Source organism: Chlorocebus sabaeus, chromosome 25 (genome assembly GCF_047675955.1).
Source record: "Chlorocebus sabaeus isolate Y175 chromosome 25, mChlSab1.0.hap1, whole genome shotgun sequence".
NCBI classification, from domain to species: domain Eukaryota; kingdom Metazoa; phylum Chordata; class Mammalia; order Primates; family Cercopithecidae; genus Chlorocebus; species Chlorocebus sabaeus.
This window is the reverse complement of record NC_132928.1, coordinates 53,532,612-53,555,992: the sequence shown is the minus strand read 5'-3', so window position 1 is coordinate 53,555,992 and position 23,381 is coordinate 53,532,612. Positions and strand designations below refer to the sequence as shown.

The 23,381-nt window shown below is 38.4% G+C and overlaps 1 protein-coding gene across 6 annotated transcripts in view; it reads right to left on the bottom strand.

Annotated features, from left to right (window-relative positions):
• COP1 (COP1 E3 ubiquitin ligase) overlaps positions 1-18,806 on the bottom strand; it is a 259,066-nt gene extending 240,260 nt beyond the window's left edge. For 5 of the 6 annotated variants that reach the window (XM_007989395.3, XM_007989399.3, XM_007989398.3 and 2 more), the window contains exon 1: positions 18,033-18,806. In XM_007989395.3, the coding sequence (XP_007987586.1) occupies positions 18,033-18,457 (425 nt within the window). In that variant the 5' untranslated portion in view covers positions 18,458-18,806. The remainder of the gene's footprint in view (positions 1-18,032) is intronic. The other variant, XM_073011749.1, reaches the window with a different exon arrangement.
• Positions 18,807-23,381: the final 4,575 nt, after the last annotated feature.

Sequence of the window (23,381 nt, the reverse complement as noted above, 5' to 3'; positions counted from 1 at the left end):
TTTTATGATAGCAGCCTGCACAGACTACAATACTTAGGAAGGGTACTATCCACCCAAGCCAAAAACTTGAAAGAATTCCTATCAAAAATAGGTAGAACAGAATACAAGAAGAAGGGTTGGCCAATTACTCCCCTTCCCAAGAAAGGGATTTGAAAAAATCTCAGAAACTACAGAAATGAAGCGGAGATCCTAATGAAATACCATTAATTATTTCCAATTTTGAAGAACAAGAATACACCAACAGCAGGTTAAGGGAAAAACTTATCCATTTCGAACCATACATTTAGAAAAACAATCCATTCAGGACCCCTGTAACACTGTCAATCAAAACCATTCAAGGAGGATGGGCAACCCTGCGCTGAGCGAGTCTGTTGGCAGCTCACTTTTTCAACACCATGTGCTCACTTCATATCTCTGTGTCACATTTTGGTAATTCTCACAATACTTCAAACTTTTTCATTATTATTATACCTGTATAATTATCTGCGATCAGTGGTCTTTGATGTTACTACTGTAACTGTTTTGGGGAGCCACAAATTGCACCCATATTAGATGGCAAACCTCATTGTGTTCTTACTCCTCCACTAACCTGCTATTGCCCTTCTCTCTTCCTCTCCTCAGGCCACTGCATTCCAGCCTAAGTGACAGACACAGACACACACACACACACACACACAGAACAGAGCATCTCAGAGCTGTGACATATGTGAAATGTTCTAACATACATGTAATTGAAGTCATAGACGGCAGAGAAAGAGTTAGGAAAAAAAATGTAGAGACGTAACTGAAATCATTTTTAAAATAACAAAAGACATCAAACCACAGATCTAAGAAACTCAGAAACCCCTAAACAGGGATTTCAAAATTAAGAAAATATCCCTAACACATACAATGCACTTAAAACTGTTAAAACCAAAAATAAAAAGAAAACCTTGAAGGCAGCCCAAGAAAGACACATTACATACAGAGGAATAAAGATAAAAACAGAAACAGACTTCTCATCAGAAACCATACTAGCCAAAAGACAATGTAGCAGGCACTGTCTAATTGAGAATTTTTTCTTTCAGTTATTTTATTATTGTCATTGCATTTATTTATTTCAGTCCATTTTGAAATATTAGATTATAATTGTCATTTGTTTTGGTCATATTTTTCTGGCTTGCTTTCATTGTTTCTAGGGACTGTATTACATTTCTTTTTCCATTGGGAACTCTTAGTTTCTCATTGTTTAGTGAGAAACAAAAATACTTCTTTAAAATACTAAAAGAAAAAACTTTCAACTCAGAATTTTATACTCAAAAAAAACTTTCAAAATGAAGGCAAATAAACTCATTTTCAAACAAACACAAATTTAAGAGAATTCACTGCCCACAGACCTGTACTACAAGATACATTGACGTAAATCCTGCAAGCAGAAGGAATATGAAGACAGACAGAAACTAGGATGCACACAAAGAAATAAAGAGCTCTAAAAATAGTAATGATGAACATAAATTCAAAACACATTTATCTTTCATCACTAAAAAATGAGAAACAAAGGTTCCCAATGAACAAAAAAACATAATACTGTCCCTAGAAACAATGAAAGCCAGAAAAATACGACCAAAACAAATGACAATCATAATCTAATATTTCAAAATGGACTGAAAGAAATAAATACAATAAGTAAAACACTGAAAGAAAAAATTCTCAATTAGAAAACTTTAGGAAACTTTTGTTCCGAAGAAAGAATTACTTTAAAAGGGAGGTTAAAAAAAATCAGAAAAGAATTAGAATGAAAAAGAAAAGAACACAAGAGTAAATAAGCATAATGGATAATGATTTCAGAGAGGGAAAAAAAAAAAGATGGCTACTGTAGGCATCTGACTTTACAACTCCCACCACAAAACTTTAAATACAACAAAAAACTGAGTATCTTTCAAACTAAAACTGAGTATCCTTCAAACTACTGGAGGGTGAATATCCGTCATCCAAAATGGCTGAGACCAGAAGTGTTTCAGATTCGGATCTGTTCACATTTTGAAATATTTGCATTTATATTCTTACTGGTTCAGCATCCCTCATCTAAAAATTTAAAATCCAAAATGCCCCAATAAGCATTTGCTTTGCGAGTCATGCTGGCACTCAAAAAGGTTCAGATTTTGGAGCATTTCAAATTTCAGATTTTTGGATTAGGGACACTCAACCTGTATTAGTAGAGATTATTTTTAACTTTTATCTCTTGTTGCTGTTAATTAAAATCGTGTTCTTCAAGCAATTGAATGCTACGAAGAAGAAATTTTTATACCAATTGCCAGAAGGACAGATATACTGCACAACATTAAGCTTGCCAAAAGATAATGTATGTCACTTGGGACATTAAAAAAAAATGCAGAACAGATCCAGATACAGAAAATTATTTCACGTACCTAATATGCATTTATACGACATATTATCTCAGTTAATCAAGGGTCATATTACAATCAGGCCCAAGTAACATCGTTAATCAGTGGTCTATTTGTGATTCCCTTTCATATGCATTATTTCCTTCAAAAGCAGCATCCAAACTTATTAAGTGAATTTAATAAGTTTTAATAAGTACTTACAAAGTACCATCTTAGAACTGTCCAACAAACTAACATGTACATAGTTCAATACATGTATATTTTGGTACAAATGCTAACTCCATTTTGCTTTCATAAAATGTGTCAACTGTCCCATAGTAGTACTAGCTCCAACTAAAAAAAAAAAATTCAATCTTTCAAAGGTTAAATACTAAAAAATAATAATAATATTACCAAAATAATCAGAGCCAGGCACAATCTACAGTCATTCAGGAAAACAAGCAGTAGTTACATCTTACGTAAACAGGACCACAGGAACACTTTTGTATTTTGATACCAAATGCCAAACTCTAGCAAATAACCACCTGATTCTTTGAGATTTTATAATTTATAATGCCTTTTTACATGCATTATATAATCTAAACCTCATAATTTTATGGAATATTACTATATCCCAATTTATACATGAAAAAACAGACTCCAAAACAATAAATTATTTGTCCAAAGTTAAATCTCAAGGTCTTAAATTACAAGCCCAGTGTTCTTTCTACCTTGCTATAATCTCAGAAGAGTAAATAATAATAATATGCATCCTTGTGATTATGAAAATCACAACTACAGCTATCAGCACATAGAAGACCTTGGAAAAATTATTTTAAATACACTCAAATTTATATACAACTTCAAAAATGAAAGACACCCGGCAAAAGGACTATGGTAATGTTTCTTCCTTCCTCACAAAATTTTCAAAACTTGAAATTTCTCTAGCTTCTTTTCCCTTTAATTCCTTAATTTTTCCTTTACTTCCTTCAAAAGCAGCATCCAAATTCAACCGGCCCCAAGTATATTCAGGACTGAAAGAAACAAAAGTAAGTAAAAAGGAAAAAAAAAAAAAAAAATCTCAAACTCTTCTTTATACCTATAATGATAACGCTAGATCCTCTGAACCAAATTTCACAGGCAGCAGTTAAGTTCCAGTCTATGTCCCAACATCTCACTCTTTCCCAGTTCCATTTGCTGTGATAAAAAGCCTTAAAAAACTTAAACCTACATTTTTTCAAAAGCAGAGATTAAACTTATTTGATATTTTGTAAAGTGATTCCTCCCTAATCTGTCTCCATCAAGACCTGTGTTTAATACTGCCTTAAGTCGCAGGCTCCATGAATAAGAAGAAGAGAGGTAAGGAAGCAAAAGAATAGCATAGCGGCAATCATGTTAAGACTCTGTAAATTAACAATAAAATATTTTTTTAAATAAGGATTCTAAGTAACTACGCACTAGCTTCAGGGTCAGACCTTCGAAAAGGATGAGACCACAAGGGACTAGGAAAAAAGGACACCATGATTAACACAAGTAATAGGCATGAAAAGATAATGCAAGTGAGCCAATTTCTGGTATCCGTAACGGAACAGTAAGATTGAATCAGGGAGCCACTTATGGCCAAGAAGTATCTCTGCTGATTCCTCTTACCCCAATACGTTCTTAATCTCTTCCTGGACTTTATTCCATTCACACACTCCCAAGGCTCCTACCCAAACACAGAATCGGTTCTAATTACCACCAAAGGTTTACAGTTACAGAAGATTTAATTCGTCTTGTAGTCACAAGTTAGGTACAGATGAAACAATCAGGAGATTCTTCTCAGAGTAAACCACAAGTAACAACAGTACTAGGCCTCAAACACAGATACAGATCTTCACTAGTGCTTTACCATTAATATGACTAATATTTTTCTGCTTCTCAAGACTACCAGCTTACAATATATAGCCCCTTCAGCACCAACACTACATCAAGAACTTTAGGCCATCTCAAGTGTTTCTCATTTTATTTCCAATTTCTAAAACACAAAATATAATTGGCCAAAATATCTTTCAAGCCAATTCCAGTAAGATGTAAGTGCTATGCTTTGGTCACACTTCAGAAGAGTACCCAATCACAGGCCAATCAACTGGGGAAGATACCAAGTTCACACAGAAGAAAAACAGATGCCTACATAGGAGGAGCTATAAAAACAGAAATTTCTATTACAATATAAGAAAATACGAACAGGGTACCATGTGTAATACATTTCATTAGATAGTATCCCCATCCCGTTATTCAGGGGTCAAAGAAATCAAAATGCACGGGAAATGTGTTCCTTGTATCCCTAACTTGATTTTTAAGATTAACTTTTTAAAAACGTTGTTTCAGTAGTTAAGTTTTATTTCACAAATACGGTGCTGAATTTAAAAGATAGTACCAATTAAACTAGTCGTCTACTCTTGAAAAAAAAAAACCGAACACTGTATATTGCATATACCACTACATGAAATGGATTCAAATAGTGAAAATCTGGATGACAACTTTCCCTTAACTTCCCTTTGGCTACCAAAAAACATACTTATGTCTGACCCAAGTTAATTATTAAAGATGAAAACACAACCTTTAAAGAGTAATAAATGAATGGCCAACAAGCACTTGAAAAGATGGTTAACCTCACTAGTGAAAAGGGGAATGCAAATCAAAACCACAATGAATAACCACTTCACACCCATTAGGTTGGCTATTATCAAAAAGGAAAATAATATGTTGACAAGAGGTAGAGAAATTAGAACCTTTATACATTGCTAGTAGGAAAAAAAAGTAATGCAGCTACTATGGAAAACTGTTCGGCAGTTACTCAGAAAGTAAAATACAATTACATATCACCTAGCAATTACACTGTGGGTAAATGCCCCAGAGACTAGAAAACATATGTTCAAACAAAAACTCATACACAAATGTTCACAGGAACATTATTCATAATAGACAAAAAGTGGAAACAGCCCAAATGTTATTTAATAATATTCCCATGTAATGGAATATTACTCAACCATAAAAAAGAATGAAGTGCTGATACATGTTACAACATGGATGAGCCTTAGAAACATGTTAAATGAAAGACATATGATACAAAAGACCATATATTAGATGATTACATTTATATGAAGTGTCTAGAATAGGTAAATCCATAAAGACAGAAAGTAAATTAGTGATTGCTAAGGTAACAGGAAAAGGAAAGTGACTGCTTAATGGGTACAGACTTTCTTTAGGGGCTGATAAAAATGTTCTGAAAGTAGTGGTTATGGTTGTGAAACACTGCCAACTGTACTAAAAACACAACTGTACACTTTAAAACCATGTATTTCAGAGTTGTGTGAATTTTACCTCACTTTTTTAAACAAAAGGAAGAGAGAATTAAGTAGCAGAATGGCTCCTATAGAACGGAAATACACTATTGCAAAATTTTTACATTGTATATGAAATAATATTATTTGAAGGTAGAACATGAAAAGTTTAAAAATGAGTATTGTAAATCTCAGAGCAACCACTTCCCCCCATCAAATACACAGAATCATTAATAAGCAAATAGTGGAAATAAAATGGCAATCTTAAAAACATCCAATTAATCCCAAAAACAAGAAAGCAACAAGAAAAGGAAAACGAAATAGAAGAGACAAATAGAAAACAAAGAGCAAACAAGACAGTACACACAAAACCAAGCACATCATAATTATGTTAAAATGTAAACAGTCCAGCTAATCCAACTAAAAGGCAGATTGTCGGCTGGGCACAGTGGCTCACGCCTGTAATCTCAGAACCTTGGGAGGCTGAGGGAGGCGGATCACGAGGTCAGGAGATCGAGACCATCCTGGCCAACATGGTGAAACTCCGTCTTTACTAAAAATACAAAAATTATCTGGGCATGGTGGCATGTGCCTGTAATGCCAGCTATTCGGGAGGCTGAAGCAGGAGAATCACTTGAACCCAGGAGGTCGAGGGTGCAGTGAGCGGAGATAACATCACTGCACTCCAGCTTGGTGACAGAGCAAGACTCTGTCTGAAACAACAACAACAACAAAGGCAGATTGTCATACTAAATAAAAAGGAAGACTGAACTATACTCTGGGTACAAGAAATCCACTTTAAATGTTACAACACATACAAAATAGACATGAAGAATAAAACATACCATGTAAACACTTATGAAAAGAAAGCTAGGTCAGGTCAGTGGCTCACGCCTGTAATTCCACTTTGGGAGGCCAATGCAGGAGAATTGCTTGAGCCCAGGAGTTTGAAATCAGCTGGGCACCATGGCGAGACCCTGTCTCTAAAAAATAAAATGAAAAAAAAAAAAAAAAATCAACCAGATGTGGTGGCCCACGCCTGTGTTCTCAGCTTCTCAGGAGGCTGAGGTGTGAGGACCACTTGAGCTTGGAAGGTTGAGGCTGCAGTGAGCTGTGATCACGCCACTGCACTCCAGCCTGTGTGACAGAGTGAGACCCTATCTCAAAGAAGAGAAGAGAAAAAGGAGAGGAGAGGAGAGAAAGAGAAAAAGGGAGAGGAGAGGAAAAGAGGAAGGCAGGGAGGGAGGGAGGGAAGGGAGGAAGGAAGTTGAAGAGGCTATATTAACATCAAAGTAGATCTCAGAACAAGGAATATTACCAGGAATATAGAGCGACATTTCAAAATGATAAGGAGATCAATTCGCCAACTCTAAATCTGTGTAAACTTCAAAATACATGAACTAAAAGCTGAGAGAACTAAAAGGAGACATAGCCAAATCTAGTTAGCACTGGAGGCGATTGAAGAACATGTTAATTGACAGTACAAGTATACAGAAAATGAACAGGAGTATACAGAACTTAAATAACACATCAACCAACTTTACTATTTGACATGTATAGAACACCCCAGCCTACACATGGCAGAATACTCACTTTTTTCAAGTGCATATGGACCATTAGTGAAGATAAAGCTTATGGTGGACCATGAAACGAGTCTCAATAAATTCAAAAGGACTAAAATCATACAAACTATATTACCTGAACCAAGTTGAATTATATCACAAATCAGACATAGAATTTTCATGTAGAAATTAAACAACTGCAGCCATAGAAAAGAATGAAATCATGTCCTTTGTAGCAACATGGATGCAGCTGGAGTCCATTATCCTAAACGGATTAACACAAAAACAGAAAACCAAACACTGCATGTTCTCACTTTTAAGTAGGAGCTACACATTGGGTACACACAGACACAAAGACAGGAACAAGAAACACTGAGGATTCCAAAATCGGGGAGGGAGGGGGTTAAGAGCTGAGAAACCACCTATTGGGTACTACGTCCACTACTTGGGCGACAGGATCACTAGCATCATGCAACACACCCATGTAACAAACCTGCATATGTACAGGCAAAATAAACACCACACTTCTGAATAATCCATGTTTCAAATAAGAAATCACAAGGGAAATGAGAAATATTATGAACTGCTTGAAAATTTGAAGATACAGCTAAAGTAGGGATTAGAAAGGGAAATTGATAAGATTAAGTGCTGTTATTGAAAAGAGGGCCAAAAATCAATGATCTAAGCTTTCGTACTAAGAAACCAGAAAAGAAAACATGAAACTCCAAGTAAGCAGAAGAAATTTAAAAAGTAAAACTGAAAATTGGTGGAATAGAAAATGAACAAACTATACAGAAAATCAATAATATGAAAGTTGATCATTTGAAAAGAGTTAAACAAAATTAATAATCCTCTAGCTAAACCGTTCAAGGAAAACAGAAACACAAGAACACAAATTATCAATATCAGGAATGAAAGACATGAGACCATTAACAAATCCAAGATATTAAAAGAATAAGGGATATATTATTATTATGCCAGTAAATTCAGCAACATGGGTGTTATGAAGAAACTCTTAAACTACTAACATTCATGAAATATAAAACCTGAGTAGTGTCTATTAAAGAAATTGAATTAGTAATTAAAAACCTTCCCACAAAGGGAAGGAGTGAAATCATACAAAATATATGAAGGTCTAAAACTATGGCTTCACTAGAAAGTTCCATCAACCACTTAAGGAAAAACACCAATTTCATACACACTCTTTCAGAAAGTAGAAGGGAAACATTTCTTACCTTCTTTTAGAAGCCAGCACTGGCCAGGCACAGTGGCTCATGCCTATAGTCCCAGCACTTTGAGAGGTCAAAGCATGGGAAGATCACTTGAGACCAGGAGCTCAAGACCAGCCAGGGCAACACAGTGAGACTCCTGTCTCTACGCAAAAAAAAAAAAAAAAAAAAAAAAAAAAAAGAAAGAAAGAAAAAGAAAAAGAAAAAGAAAAAAAGAGGAAAGAAAGAGTGAAACCGGCAGAAGGGAAGGAGGGAGGGAGGGAGGGAGGGAAAGAACAAGCGAAACCAGCAATAATACCTATGTTATGGGTTAAATTGTATTTCCATCCCTCACAAAAGAAAAACCCTATTTTATAACTCCCAGTATCTCAGATTTTGCATTTGAAAATAAGGCCTTTAAAGAGATAATCAACGTAAAATACAGTCATATTGGTGGGCCCTAATCCAATACAAGCAGGATTCTTCTAAGACACAGGCAACACGCAGACTGAGGGGTGACAAAGTTAGGACACAACAAAAAGTGGCCCAACCTAGGCAAGATGGCAAGACCCTCATCTCTATTAAAAAATTATAAAAAGTATCCAGGTGTGGTGACACGTGCCTGTAGAGCCAACCACTAGGAAGATGAGGGAGGAGGATCCCTTGGGCCCAGGAGTTTGAGGATGCAGTGAGCAGTGATGGTGCAACTGTACTCCAGCTTGGGTGATGCAGTAAGACCACCTCTTTTAAAAAAAGAAAGAAAGGAAACAGGCCTCCGAAGAAACCGAAATCTGCCTACACATTGTTTTGTACTTCTAGCCTCCAGACCTATGAGAAAATAAATTTCTATTTATTTCTATTTCTATTTACCTATGAGAAAACAAATAAATTTAAGCCACCTAATCTGTGGTATTTTGTTATGGCAGCCAAAGCAAACCCATACAGTGTGATATGAAAACTAGAAATAAATTAGAAGAAAATCACAGACCAGTATCCCTCACTAATAAAGGTCCAAAAAATCCTTTTAAACAATTACCCAATCAAACAAATCCATTAATGTATGTTTTTTAAATAGGGCATATAAATTTAAAAGATGTAAAAGTATATTTATATACAGATAACATGGATGTTTTTCTTATAAATCCTACAGGTTCTACCAAAAAACTATTAGAACTAGTAAGTAAACTTAAAATTTCATAAAATACAAGGACAACATAAAAAATAGTGTATTTACATACTAGCAACAATTAGAAGTTGAAATTAAAAGAACAAAATTTAGAACACCATCAAAAACATAAAATACTTAGGGATAAATTTTAAAAATATGGTGAAAAACCCAAACTGAAAAGTATAAAACACTGCTAAGAGAAATTAAAGAAGACCTAAATAATTGGAGAAATATACTATGTTCATGATTAAAAAGACTCGATAATGTTAAGATGTCATCTTCCCAAATTAAATCACAGATTCAAAGTAACCAAAATTAAAATCCTACATCCTTTTTTGTAGAAATTGGCAAGATAATCCTAAGATTTATGTGGAAATGTAAAGAACCTAAACAACCAAAACAACTTTGAAATAAAGGATGAAAATTACACTACCTGATTTCAAGATGTACTATAATGATACCATAATCAAAACAGTATGGCACTCATGTAGGGATAAACATATATACACCAACGGGACAGAATAAAAATTGCAGAAATAAACTCATATATATGGTTAACCTTTGAGAAAGGTGCCAAGAAAATTCAATGAACAGAGATGATCTTTTCAACATATGATGTTATAATATTAATGAAGCCTTCAACCCTTATCACAGTATATAAAAACTAACTTGAAATGGATCATAACCATAAGAAAACTATAAACCTTCTAGAAGAAAATACACGAGAATGTTTTCTAATTTCATGTTAATTTCTTAGTTAGAACACAAAAATTAAAAATAATAAAAATCAATTTGGACTTAATCAAAATTGAAAACTTTATCGATACATTAGAAAAAGAAAAAACTTTCGTGCTTTAAAAAATTATTAAGAAAATGAAAAGATAAGCAACAGACTAAGAGAAAATACCACAATACATAGGTCTGACAAAAGATGTATGCAGAATACATAAAGAACCCTTACAATGCAAGATGACAAGCAATTTTACGGGAAAAAAAAGGGCCAAAGATTACAAGAGACACTTCACAAAAGATATGCAAATGAAAAATAAGCACATAAAAATATGTTAATAACAATGAGACAAAACTACATATCCACAAAAATGACTAATATTTAAAAGACTGAAAACACAGAGTGCTAGCAAGAACGTGAAACAATAAGAACTTTTATTTGTTGCTGGTAGAAATGCAAAATGGTGGCTGGGCATGCTCACGCCTATAATCCCAGCACTTTGGGAGGTCAAGGCAGGAGGATCATGAGGTCCGGAGATCGAGACCATCCTGGCCAACATAGTGAAATCCCATCTCTACTAAAAATACAAAAATGTAGCTTGGCATGGTGGCAGGCACCTGTAATCCTGGCTACTCGGGAGGCTGATGCAGGAGAATCACTACTCTGGAGTCAGAGGTTGTAGCAAGCCAAGAGAGCGCCACTGCACACCAGCTGGGGCGACAGTGCAAGACTCTGTCTCAAAAAAAAAAAAAAAAAAGGAAAAAAAGGAAACGGAAAATGGTACAGGCAGTTTTTAAAAAGTTTTGCAGTTTATTTTAAAATTAAACACATACTTGGCATAGAACCCAGCAATTCACTACTAGATATTTTTACCCTAGAAATGTGAAGACGTGTTTGCACAAAAACCTGAATGCTTACAGAATTTTCTAAATAATAGTCAAAAACTAGAAACAAGTCAAAAATCTTTTAACCAGAAAATAAACAGCTCATGTTACATCCATACAATAATGGGATACTACTAAGCAATTAAAAGAAAAAAAAATAGTACATTCAACATCAGTGAATTTCAAAAACATTATACCACACGAAAGACACCAGACACAAAAGACTACCTACTAAAGGACTCCATTAATATGAAATCCCAGAAAAAGCAAAATGACAGCAATACAAAGCAGATCACTGGTTGTGAGGTGTTAGGTGTGAAGGTAGACACAGAGTATGAAGTATTGGCAAAAGTCAACTTTCTGGAAATGTATCATAGCTTCATTAGGGTGGTGACTGCACAGGTGTATTCATGTGTCAAAACTCATTCAACTACACACTTACGACCAATGACTTATTTTATGCAAATTATAACTTAGTAAAGCTGATTTTAAACAAAATCAGCCTCTAAATAAAGGCAAGGAAATAGGTGGTTAACTTGGGTAACTATTTGTAATAGTGGTTAAAAACCTGACCTCTGAGTCAAATTGTTTGAATATAAATACTGGCACCACCATTATTAATTGTGTAACTTAGACAAGTTATATAACCTCTCTTGAGCCTCATTTCCTCATCTACAAAATGGGAACTATAAGAGCATCTATATCAAACAGTTGTTCTGAAGATTAAGCAAGTAATGTAAAACCTTTAAAACAGTGCTTGGCAAATAGCAATTTATATTTGAGCACTTACTATTAGGAGTATTTGTCCCAAACTAACTGTCAGTACAACACATTCCATCTTCACTTGAGTGGACTTGGCATTTATGAACTTTGAGATGCAAGTATCTAAAAGTACCCCCAAAACAGTCATCAGTAATTTTTACAAAGCCTACTTTGTTTCATTATCTCTATTTAGAGCCAAATGCCCACCCGTGAATTAGTACTAAAGACAGATGATTCCTATGCACTAGACACTTGAGAATGGATTATATGTTCCAATTCTGAATTTGGGGAAGAAATGTACCATCCCAAACCAGAGATTAGGACACAAGGATTGATTCCCAATGGTTACACCAGAAATACAATAAACAGAAATCAGACCACCTACTGCATTCTATGTTCCACTTTATATAGAAACAGAGGCAAAATCAGTTCATAAAACTTAATTGTGAAAAATGAAAGGACAACTAACATATTTTAGGATATAAAGAAAAACATGTTACTCTCAGTGAATATATTGTTTGAGAAAGTACCAACCTATCTGAATAGAACTTGGCTCATACATACATACATAAAGAGGACAAAGAACGAGTAAGGTAGAAGGCAAAGACAAGTCTACACAAAAACCTGAATGCTTACAGAATTTTGTCCTACAGACAACACCACATATAAAAACAGATCAAGAATTTTAAAAGCACTTTAACTTTTGAGAGACAGAGTTTCACTACATTGCCCAGGATGGACTCAAACTCCTGGAGCTGAGACTACAGGCATGCACCATCATGCCCAGCTTAAAAGACATTTTATTTGGTATACAGATTGAATACCCCTAATCTGAAAATCTGAAATGCAAAATCATGCAAAATCCAAAATTTTTTCAGTGCCAACATGACTCTCAAAAGAAATGCTCACTGGAGCAATTTGGATTTCAGGTTTTTCAGATTAAGGATGCTAACCTGGTAAATATAATGTAAATATTCCAAAATTCAAAAACAAACCCCCCCCCCAAAAAAAACCCCTAAAATCCAAAACACTTCTGGTCTCAAGCACTTCAGATAAAGGATACTCACCCTGTAATACAAATTTTAACAGGAAAAAGACGATGGGCTAATTCCACCGTCAAAAAAGCCTTTCCCCCCAACCTATGGAAGTTTTCTGAGGAAAAGGGTAGCAGGTTGAAATAATAATATAAAACACGAAGAAATCACCATTAAGAACAAACATACACATACAAGAAGGAATAGTAAGCAACAAGGTTTAAGGCTAGGTACTTTAATCAGTAACAGTTCTTAGATGGAACATACCCACCTATGTAATGTTGGCTCATTATCAGAAAAGGTTTAAAAATTTGTAAAAGGAAAAGGTAACTGCTTATCAACACATTCTTTAGTAATGAATTACTACTGCACAAGTACCACCTTCTCAATTTATAGATCACAATTCAAAGTTAATAGTCTTCCTATCCTGTTTCATAATCATCTTTATTTTCTCTACCATTTAAATCACCCACCGAAGTCTTCTGCTGCCATTGATGCTGATGCCCCACCATCTGATAGTCCATAGGTCTGACAGTACCAACAGGTCTGATAAAATATGCCATCTCCTGCAGAGTATGTTTCATCATTGTCATCCAAATGGCACATGTATTATAAAGCAAAAGAAGCATCAAGTTTGACTTTTGCACGTTCAAGTAAGTTCTTGACAGATGTTACTATAATAATAATATAATAAATGCTGGTTCATTCCAGTAACTGAATATGCTTTAACAGCTCTTTAAAATACATTTAGTCTTGGAAGCTCACAATGGTCTAAAAAGAAAAGCCACTTGAACTTTCCACTTTCCTATCTATCATAGGAAATTCAGTCCTACAATTCAGTGACTTTAAAAAAATTTTTACCAGTGTACCCAGTGAGAAATACATTGCATATACATTGCTGCACAAACTGTTACTATCTTTATTACGACAGATTCTGTGATATGTTCTATTTCCCTTTTTTTTTTTTTTTTCAGAGACAGGGTCTCACTCTGTCCTCCAGGCTGGAGTGCAGTGGCACAGTCATAGCTCACTGCAGACTTGACATCACAGGCTCAAGTGATCCTCCCACCTCAGCCTCCTGAGTAGCTAGGACTACAGGCACACGCCACCACACAGGCTAATTTTTGTATTTTTTGTAGAAATGGGGTTTCGTCATGTTGCCCAGGATGATCTAGAACTGCTGGGTTCAAGCAATCCTCCTGCCTTGGCCTCCCAAAGGGCTGGGATTACAGGCGTGAACCAAGGTGCCCACCCTCACTTGTTAATAGTCTGAAAAACAGAGCCAGGCGTTTTTCAGACTATTAAAAATAGCCTGGGATTACTGGCGGTGGTTGCCATCTCTAATTCCTGCTACTTTGAGAGGCTAAGCGATGAAGATTGTCTGAGCCTAGGAGTTCGAGACCAGCCTGGGCAACATAGGGAGAGCCCTGTCTCAAAAACAGGAAAAAAAAAAAAAAAAAAAAAAGGAAACCAGTTATATTAACAAGAATGATCAATGGGCTTCATCTTTAGTGCTAAATGTAATTAATAGGTAATGGCTATATATTGTGCTATGCACAGTCCATGAGAGTATCTAACATCTGCCATGGCACTAAGAAAAAGGAATGGTACTAACATCTGCCATGATACTAAGAGAGGCAATGATACCAGGTTATATTATAATTACACAGTTAAAAGCCATTCTTCAAATTAAATCACGAGCTCCTTAAGAAGAGAAAATCTTAGCTTAACACAAAATAGGCAGTCGCATATTTACTGAATGATAGATCTATTTAATGTAGATCCTAACTACTTTCTATCAAGCAGATGACTAAAGTCAACTTTCTCATAAAGAGCTTACTATCTACATGCAAACGCATATTTCTGCTGCAAGAATGGCTGGGACTTGTAGAGGTAGAAAACTTCATTTGAGATAGTTGGAAAACCTAATAAAAATGCAGCAGTTATAGAATTGTTTTAAAAAGGAGTCAGTACAAAAAACAGAACTCATCTTTCAAATATAGATCAGACTCATAGTCTAGTTAAATGAACCATATAATAAAATTTTGCAAAAAATCAAAATAACAGATTTCCTTTGAATGTTGAAGATGTATCCAATGTCAAGCTAAATACTACTGTCCTGTATTAGATTCCCCATCAATAAAACACTGTTAAAATTATTCAACTTGATAATACCTTCAACGTTTTGTGTCAAATAAAAAACAAAAATGAAACCTAAACCCCTAAACTGTTTATCAATTCTGCAATTAAATATAAACTTACTTTAAGTCAAGAGAGGCCAGTGTTTATTACTGAAATTAGGTATGTGACTATTTAAATCAACAGTTCTCAAGGAGGGGAGAAGGACATATTCCTATCACCAGGGGAGCATATGCAAACTACACTGCCCACCCCAGCCTCCAATTCAGATACGTTCTCTTGGGATGTGGGTAGGTAAGAAAAGGGAATGGTGAGGGATAAAACATTTATCTCATATGATTATGAAACAGCTGCTTCTCCTCCAATCTATGCCCCTTAAGAACCACTAGGCCAAATACATGTACTTGAACTTACAGATCTGAAATTATCTAACTGCACACAAAGAAAACACAAAGTTGAGAACTGGGAAATCTGAGTTCTCACTTTGTCCTTACCTGTCCAATGAGAAACAAAATTACTTCTCTGTGCCTCAATGAGAAAATAATTAGTATTGTATTAAAAATAGGTTATATATAACATCACAGAATTGTTCTAAGGATAAAATAAAATGTGAAGCATATGCATATCTTTAAAATGTCCCATAAATGAATAAGAAATTATCATTACTCAAACTTGGGCTTCATTTAAATATAAAAGCATACAAATAATTTGAATTGGTTCACAGTTTGACCTTGGGGCATACAAGACAAGACCCAGAGCCAAATAGGAGGGGGAAAAAAAAAAAAAGGATTCCTTGGGCCTTGCCTAATCCATATCATCCTACCCCAAGAGTCTGGCCAAAATCAAACCTGGCTTGAGTTTTAAATCAGACTCTCAATTAATTCTTTTGAATATTAAACCTCACCAGAAAAAGAAATAATTAACTAATGAGATTCTTAGAAAGTGGAATACTCAGGGCCGCGGTGGCTCACACCTGTAATCCCAGCATTTTGAGAGGCCAAGGCAAGCGGATCACATGAGGTCAGGAGTTCAAGACCAGCCTGGCCAACATGGTGAAACCCCGTCTCCACTAAAAATACAAAAAATTAGTCAGATGTGGTGGCAGCTGCCTGTAATTCCAGCTACTACTCGGGAGGCTGAGGCTCCAGAATTGCTTGAACCCGGGAGGCAGGGGTGGCAGTGAGTCAAGATGGTCCCACTGCACTCCAGCCTGGGTGACAGAGTAAGACTCCGTCTCAAATACAAATTTCTACTCTTTAAAAAAAAAAGTCAGGGTTCCCAATTCCCTATAGCATAGCCTACAGTGCACTGAAGTTCATACGGTGCCTGGCCAACAGTGAATGTCATACAAGTATCTCCTGAATGACAAAGATCGATTCTTTATTTCTCACATCTTTTACTCAATTTTAGTGTACTTACATGGAGACTAACATGTTTGTGTTCGTTAAGTATACTAAAAATGAAAATGCAAACAGTGGCTAAAAAGACAACTAAATTCTGCACACCCCCCTTTGTTTCATTAGCTTATTAGCTACTCGCACTATCGACTGTGTAGGTGCAAACACTTCTCAGCCCCAACCATAAACTGCTTGTTTATAAATAACAATCATACCTCCAATGTTCAATGAAAAACAGATTAATTCTGATCCAGAATAATGTACAAAAAAGCAGAAAGGTGAATAAAGACATCATTTTTCTGCAGGAACTAGAAACTGTAAATCTAATCAATAACGTCCCTAACAGTTCCAACTTCTAGCTCTATCATATTTAACATCACCAACTCAGACCATCTTCAACCCTGATCTGAATCAACTTCCCTCATAACGACTGTGCAAGCAGCCAACTTCCTACATGCCTAATATTCGATCAACAATTTCCTCAAAAGGGAAAGTACAAAACACTACCAGTTCTTAACTAGCTAACAGCAATTACTTCTCATAATCCTACCAATATCTAAAACCCAATAAAAATTCCAAAACACTCTCAAGCAACACAATCAACTCCACCTTTCACTTAATACGACGACTAACCCCTCCATCCCAAATGTCCTGACTAAATGCTACTCTGTATCATCCAAGATGCCAACTATGATGACAAAATGTCTATACCTAGCATTTCTCAAGTCAGAAGTTCCAGCATCCTCTGTTATCCAGTATAGAACAGTTACATCTGACACAGGGACGTTATTTAACAAATTTGGTTCTCTCTTTTCAAGACACTTGGTGGAAAAGTGAAAAATTTGTTAACAGACTTTGACTACAGTCGTCTTAACAGCAGATTCCTAAGTGGCCCATCCTTCGAAATGTCAGGAGAGAGATATTTACACATGCATACGATGGGTACTTACATTATCATAAAAAGCATGTCTTTATAAGACTTCCATGCTTATGTTTACAGCATCATCTACCATATTTCAAATAAATTCTGACCAATTCCATCCCTCTGCATCCCAGGAAGCTTAGTCCTCTCTATTTGCAAATTTAATTCATCTCAACAAGTACTCCTGATTGACTGGGTGCTCAATTCATCACAGAGCCAAAAATTTTAAGACTCAACCTCTTTGCCAACTTTGTTATCCAAAGCCATTTATTTGACCTTCCACCCTCTTCCCTCTTTATTCCCTAAACTCCCTTCACTTCCTCCTCTGCAACACTTATCTACCTCTTTATTATCCCCACCCTGCCTTGCTACTCCAACATTCCTTCACTCCACCAACCTGCAAACGCTCGAATCCCTCTGCAGACACCACCACAGGACCAGTATCCCAGGCTCTCCAACAAGCAACCCCCCGCCCCCGAGCCTAAGCGGCAGAAACTCATAATTTAAGGACAAGGAGGGAGTGCTCTTCAAACCCACCATACGAAGTCGTTGCTTTTGTCCTCGTAGGAGTTGATGAGCCCGTTGCAGAGAGGGGCGAGAAGAGGTCGCTTCCTGCTGCCGCTGCCTAGGCTGGAGCTGCTGCCTAGGCTGGAGCTGCTGCCTCCTACGCCGGCGCTGGGCCTGGCCACGCAGCTGTGCCGGGACAGGCCCGTGGACACCGCCCCGCCGCCGCTGCCCGACACGGCGGGCGCCACCAACACAGGCCGCACTGGGCCCCCGAGGCCGCCCGAGCCGGCGGGCTGGGTCGCCCCGCCGGACACCAGCGCTGCCGCCGAAGCCGCCACGGAAGGCGGCGACGGGGAAGAGGATAAAGACGAGGAGGCGGAAGTCACTGAGGAGGCCGCCGAGGAGCCGGGGCTAGTCCCAGCGGAGCCCGACCCGGCCTGGCGGCTACCAGACATCGTGACTCCCTCCCCTCCGGCCGGACGCTCGGAGGAGAGGGACCGCGACCTCGACCCTCCGCCGCCTCACCTCCTCGCCGCCTTAGTGCATCCTGCGGACGCCCGCCGAGCCGGGAGGTGGGGCTGAGGAACAATAAAGTTGCGTTTTTTTTTAAGGCAACCACACAACAGCGTCCGACCGGAGGGGGCGGAGGAAACTGAAAAAGCGGAGTAGAAGACACTACCGCTGTCGAGGCCGCCGCCGCAGCTGTCGCGGCAGCAGCCAACCCCGACGCGCCGTGGCCGGCCGTGCGCGCGCGCAAGAGCGGCGGAAGAGGCGGGCGCGGCAGGGGATACAACTGGGGACGCAGGCGGGCTGCGCTCAAACACAAATGCCGCGCCTTCGGGGATTTGGGTTCCTGGCAAAGGGAGTCTCCCAGTCCCAAGCCGTTTTCGCTCCAGAAAACGTGCCAGAGACCAGACCGTCCTAATACAGTAAAAGAGTCGAGGAGAGTGGAATGATTGGTAGAGGTGGTGGGGCGGTTTGAAAGACGGGAATGTAGAGGGCGGAAACCCTCAAAATGCGACTGCGCACGCGCGCGCCGGGCGCGGTCGCTCACACGTTCCCAGGGTATCCGCCCCAAGCGGAGAATATCGGCGCAAGCGCGGAGTCACCGTGTTACGCATGCGTGCGAACGCACCATGTTCCGGAACGGGAAGAAGGAGCTGTCTCTTGCCTCCTGAGGGGTAGGCAGGTGCTTCCGAATCGCGGAATGAAGGTTCTCGCAAGCTGGAGACTCACGGAAAGAACCTAGAAGCTCCGAGAGGTTGCAAACAGCACTGCATTGAACCAACGCCTCCTGCTCTACTGATGGTGATTCCACAGTTTTGTGAGGAATAAGTTAAGATGAAGTCAGTGAAATTTTCTGCAAATTGCAAACCTTGTAGCAAGTGTTACCAATTTTAGTAGTAGACCACGACTTCACTCCTGTATTTTGAAAAGCTGTTTGCCAAATTGAACATAATAATGGGAAAACAGATTTTGCCCAGTCAGACCCAGCTCAGTCAGAACCTAGGTTTATTGTGGATCTGATAAAATTCTAGCACAAAACAAGGAAACCTAGCATTTAATACCGCCAGAAAATACACAATTTCTGGTAGGCTTTTTTAGAATATTGAAAATTGATTGTAGGCGGGGGCGGTGGCTCGTGCCTGTCATGGGCAGCACTTTGGGAGGCCTAGGGGGTCGAATCACCTGAGCCTGGAAGCTGAACCTGAGGTTAGAGACTAGCTTGGGCAACACAGCGAAACCCCGTCTCTACAAAAAGTACAAATAATTTAGCTGGGCATGGTGGCAGCAGGCCTGTAGTCCCAGCTACTCGGGAGGCCGACGTGGAAGGATTGCTTGAGCTGGGCAGGTTGAGGCTGTAGGGAGCGGAGATCGCACCACTGCACTCCAGCCTGTGAGACAGAGACCCTGTCTCAAAAAAATAAGATAGATAGATAGATAGATAAATAGATAGATAGATAGATGATGGATAGATGATAGATTTTCATTTGCTACATTCTAAGGGGTGGAAGTTAGAAACTGATTTTTATCCTTTTCAATTCTATCATTTTATGATTCTTATATATTTATTTGGGAGTAAAGTATTGTGAAAATACTCATGACTTAGTAAACTATTTGCATATTCAAGGAGGTAAAGGCAGACAAAGGTTTTTGAATTTTTTTTTTTTAAATGAAAATTACGTAATTGTTTTTAAATCATTATCCTTGGCTGCAAAAATCAGTAACAAGGTGACACCAGTCGGAGACTGGACGGGAAGTTGCCGGGCAGATATTTTCGCAAAAGTATTTTTTATGTAAGATTGTGGCTTTTGGCCAGGCGCGGTGGCTGATGCCCATAATCCCAACATTTTGGGAGACCAAGACCAGTGGATCACCTGAGGTCAGGAGCTCAAGAGCAGCCTGGCCAACATGGTGAAACCCCGTCCCTACTAAAAATACGAAAATCAACCTGGTGTGGTGGGCACCTGTAATCCCAGCTACTTGGAAGGCTGAGGCAGGAGAATCGCTTGAACTTGGGAAGTGGAAGTTGCAGTGAGCCAAGATCGTGCTACTGCACTCCAGCCTGGGCAACAGAGCAAGACTCCGTCTCAAAAAAAAAAAAAAAAAAGATTGTGGCTTTTGCAGTTCTTTGTGATAGTTTTTGTCATCAGGTGTGCAAGCATGAGACCCCTTCTCTTCATGACCTCTGAATCTATTTTTCGGCATTTTAAAAAATGTGTTAGTGACTTCCCCCCCACCTTTTGTTTAAGAGATGGGGCTGGGATGTAGTGACTATTCACAGGGAAGACTATAGCACAGTACAGCCCCCAAATTCCTGGGCTCAAGCAACCCTGCTGCCTCAGCCTCCCAAGTAGCTGGACTGTAGTTGTGTATCACCGAGCCCATATAATTCCATTTTGATTATGACAACTTTCACAGAAATGAGGCATTAAGTGTGGTAAAAACATCTGTAATATTTTAAAGATTAATTTTTCAAGAGATTAATCTTTCAGAAGAGATGGGAAATTAGGAACAAAGAGACTAGGAAAAATTAAAGCAGTTCGAGCATAAATAAGATTCTAGATTAGGATGGTGACAAAGTAAGGGACTATTCTGAGGAAAACACTAAGGAACTGATAGCATAAAGTTTAATTACTCTCTGTAAAACTATCTTTACCATCCTTGAGAGTATGACCCGTATCTGTGGTATTCATCACCGTCTATTTCAGTGCTTGACACAATGGCCAATATGTTGCTTAAAAATGATGAAACAAACAGAAATGACTCCAAACATGACTTCTGGCATAACAATAACTTAATGACAGGATTGGAGGTGTCCAGTAGATGGTTTAGTTTTGAATGTTTTGAATGAGTGTGGGATGAAAAAAACTCAAAGAATGGGAGGAAAAAAACTCAAGGAGTAGGCAATGGTTGAAAACACAGGGTTAAGGCAAAGGAGAAAGTTCAGCACATGAGAGACATATTTGGAAGTTACTAAGGGCATAGTTTAATACGCCCTTAGTAACATATCATCAAATAGTTATTATGGACCTATTATTTGCTAAACATATTGCTACCCCCATGGTTCTCAAACATTAGTACCCGGAAGAATCACCTAGAGAGCTTGTTAAAAACCAGATTTCTGAGCTCCACCTTATGAATGTGCATTTGTACCAGCACCCAGGTGAATCTGAGGCAAGTGACTAACACTTTGAAAACACTGTGATCGGCCGGATGCGGTGGCTCATGCCTGTAATCCCAGTACTTTGAGAGGCTGAGGTAGGTGGTCAGTTGAGGTTAGGAGTCTGAGACCAGCCTGCCCAGCATGGCACAACCCCGACTCTACTAAAAAAATACAAAAATTAGCCGAGAGTGGTGGCATGCTCCTGTAGTCCCAGCTACTTGGGAGGCTTAGGTAGGAGAATTGCTTGAACCCAAGAAACCCAGGAGGCAGAGGCTGCAGTGAGCCGAGATCACGCCACTGCACTCCAGCCTGGGCAAGAGTGAAACTCGGTCTCAAAAAGAAAGAAAAGGAAAAACACACAACACTGTCCTGTAATTGATGATGTGGGGAATGTGAAAGAGTTTCCTTCCAGGCTCGGCACGGTGGCTCAAGCCTGTAATCTCAGCCCTTTGGGAGGCAGAGGTGGATGGATCACTCGAGGTCAGGAGTTCTAGAACAGCCTGGCCAACATGGTAAAACCCCATCTCTACTAAAAATATAAAAAATTAGCCAGGCGTGGTGGTGCACACCTGCAATCCCAGCTTCTTGGGAGGCTGAGACAGGAGAATGTCTTGAACCCAGGAGGTGGAGGTTGCAGTGAGCCGAGATCCTGCCATTGTACTCCAGCCTGGGCGACAGAGCGAGTTTCCTTCCAAGTTGCTTATTCTGAGGACTGCTGTGATTTGAATGTATCCCCCAAAACTCATGTTGAAATGTAATTGCCATTGTAACAGTGTTGAGAGTTGAGAGCTTCAAGAGGTGATTAGGTCATGAGGAGTACTGTTAGTTATTGCAGGAGAGTGGGTTTCTAATAACTGGATAAATTTGGCTCCTATCTTGCCTCTCTGTCTGTCATGCTGTCTTGGGCCTTTCACCATGAGGTGACCCTCCCCATATGCGGGCACTGTGCTCTTGGACTTCCCAGGCTCCAGAACTGTGAGAAATAAATGTATTTTCTTTATAAATTACCCAGTCTGTTGTATTCTGTTATAGCAGCAGAAAATGGGCTGAGACAGAAAGTAGTATGACCCCAACTGAGAAGTCTCCTGGGGGGAAAAAAAAATCATCGGTGCTTAGTATTACCTCTTTGCAATGTATTTTTTATAAAATCTAAATTCACAAAAGGAAGCTGAGAGTATGTGATGCAATAGAATTTCCTTTTTGTACCGGATGAATGTACTAGCTGAATACATAAATGTAATGACTGAAAGTACACAGTCCTTATTAATTTCTACTGGCAAGATCTTCTGGGAAAGCAGAAGAAAAAAGAGGAAGCATGGCGAAACACAACACACAAGAAGGAAGACAACTTAGGAGAAGTAACAAATAGGAGAAGAAAACAAGAAAAAATGAAAGTAAATGTAAAATGAAAACAAAACCCACATAGTTAAAAGAATACCATCATGTTGTTAAATATAAACCACAAAAATGACCAGAGAAAATCCAGTCTTCTAGCAAAAGCACTGATACTGTCTAATGGAGTTAAGATGGAATGGAATTACCAAGCGGATTGAACTTTCCAGGCATTATTTCTGAGGTGTCTTATCCAAATGTATTTTAGGAAGATAAGGGTGCTGGTTTCCGTCTGCAGCTAGCTCTGCCCTTTGTAACAGGTTCCTGACCCACCTGCAGGGTTTATTACCTGCTTGCCCAGATTGCTGTCTAACCAAATA